We start from the raw sequence: 2,414 nt of genomic DNA, 5'->3' as shown, positions 1-2,414 counted from the left end.
GCAAACAGAAAATGTGCTAAAGTACGGCTGAGTAATGGTAAAGAGGTGATTGCTTTTATTCCGGGTGAAGGACATACATTACAAGAGCATAATATCGTTCTAGTGGAGGGTGGGAGAACACAGGATTTGCCCGGAGTTAAGCATACAATAGTCCGAGGAAAGTATGACTGTGGACATGTAATAAAGAAGAAAAAATAGGGTTTAAAGTTTAAAAATTCATAAATTTTTACAGATTTTAAAAATTCATGACCAGAGGTCTAAAATGCGGGGCACTCAGTGTGTCATACGACGACTCCAACTCCGTTCCCTGTGAGTGCTAGGCAACGCGACACCCACTGTCTGCTGATAAATTTCAATTAATTGCCCAGTGAAAATGGGGATAACAACAACATAGCATAAAGGAAAGTCAGTTAATTCGAGCGAATGCCAGTTCGATAGGATGCCAGTACGAGCGCATGCCAGTTGAAGCACATGCATTTAGTGCAAAACTATAACAAGGGCGAATTTAATGTCACCCTATTCTTGTATTTGTGAGTGAAATTGTATTTTGGTACTTTTGATAATTATTTCATGTTTAAATTTCCCCATCATAGAATTGTAATTGTAAAAGCTTGAGTCTCGGCTCAAAATAGGAAATCTTAATGTAATTCGTACATAACTTGCACAGGCTGTTGTTCGCATAAGTGGATCATTTTCTGCTCGAACTAGCATCCGGTCGAAGTAATTTCTGCTCGAACTTGCATTCGCTCGAATTGACTGGTTCACATGTACAGATATATGAGGGTTTGTTTAGTTCAATAAAATAGATTTTTAAAATGTTGACATTTCACCATGTTTTGGCCATTTTCTCAGTAACATGATTTGCGATGAGTGACTGGTTTGGCTTGTCTTTGTGATAATTATCCATTGTGTGCGCATGGTGGTGTTGCGTTCTCCTTTAAGTTGCATCGGTCAACAACCGTCAGGAGCAGTGGGTGCCCAGTTTTAGAGTGTAAAGAGAGAGATGTGATAGTGACTCGCGTTCTGAATTTCGTGCTGACTGTCAAGAATAACCTGTGGGCATGTCCCATTCACCAGCAGCTTTAGAGTGATTTGTCTGCATCGTGTCTTCTGTGGTATTTAAATTTTCAGTCGTGTATATATAACTGGTACCTGCCTTAATGTTAGCATTGTAGGACAGGATTTTACCAAGTTCTAACAGCTATATATATTCTGCCGTTAATTTTATTTTATTCTGCATTTGACAACTGGAACTTGAAGCCAACCATAAATACAATGCAATATTTACAATACTGTACAAGATGATGATAAGTACAATAGAAAATAAATGAGTACCAGTAGCAGGTATTGTAAGAACATAAATAATTTTGAAGCCCACAGTAGTCGTGTATGTAGGCATATAAACATAGGTGTGGGGGTGGCAGTAGCGAGTGAGACAGCTAGGCACAGGCCCAGCTATTGGGACGCTGTCAGGGGGTTGTAAAATCTAATGGGGATTATTAGATATTATTCCTAAGCCACAGACAGCTGACTTAAGAGTGCCATTTTCAGGCACCTACAGGTGACATACCCATTTTTTTTATCGCCTCAACCATGTTGGGACTGAGGTGGTCTTGGCCCATCTGTTGGGGAAATTCTGACCCCACTGCTGCATGAGGGAAAGTGAGGTTGGGGGTTGGGTTGCAGTGGTGGCGGCAGGGATGTATTTGCCACCCCGTCAGACAGGCCTGGACCCCTTGTCCGACACAACAGCTAGGATGTTGGATCAAAAATAAAAATAATAATAATTTGTGAATCCAAATAATTTTATTTTGATTGCTAATCCCTAATACTGTGGTCTAAAAGCACAATTTGGACCATAATAAACCATAAAAACTCTACCCGTGAACCCTACGAGGAATTTTTTTTATTCTGGCCCGACTGAGAGACCCATGGTTTGGATGATTCCGTCAGACAACTTTATGCAGATTCCATAAGTAAATCTAAAAATGGAGAAGGGCTTTAAAAAAAAAAATTAGGAATTATAATAATATTCAATGACCACCCATAATACACTGTGTTGCTGATTAGATGAGAAGGGAAATCCCCTTTACCTCATACCTTCTCAGTAAATTCCATTAAAGATGACAGAATAAATTCAGAATTGTCAAATGTATTACTACTGTTTCTTGATTCTTTTTTACCCCTCAAAATTCTTTTACATAGACCTACTGTACATCCCTTTGGGACAAAGGTATAACATTTTCATAATATAGTCACTGAATATTTGTCGTTTACAAACTTGACCCTGTAACTTAATTCATGCAAAAATGTATCCAAAGATAATTATTTTCAGATATACCTAGAGTAGTTGTTAAAGTGGCCCTCGCAAAGACGTTCTGGGTTTATCGGTTCATGGGAGGCTTCAAATGGGT

The 2,414-nt window shown here is 38.9% G+C and overlaps 1 protein-coding gene across 1 annotated transcript; it reads left to right on the top strand.

The window, feature by feature from the left end:
- LOC117123869 (28S ribosomal protein S12, mitochondrial-like) lies at nt 1-874 on the top strand (the record flags this gene model as incomplete). Its single annotated transcript, XM_033269906.1, is given in 1 exon segment — nt 1-874. A coding segment is annotated over 1 exon segment (198 nt), but the record flags the coding sequence as incomplete, so codon positions are not given.
- Nucleotides 875-2,414: the final 1,540 nt, after the last annotated feature.

The sequence above is a fragment of the Anneissia japonica genome, unplaced genomic scaffold (assembly GCF_011630105.1).
Source record: "Anneissia japonica isolate Jap-2015-1 unplaced genomic scaffold, ASM1163010v1 scaffold111416_len2414_cov105, whole genome shotgun sequence".
NCBI classification, from domain to species: domain Eukaryota; kingdom Metazoa; phylum Echinodermata; class Crinoidea; order Comatulida; family Comatulidae; genus Anneissia; species Anneissia japonica.
Note: the sequence above shows the minus strand (reverse complement) of the source record. Positions and strands in the feature narration are given on the sequence as shown.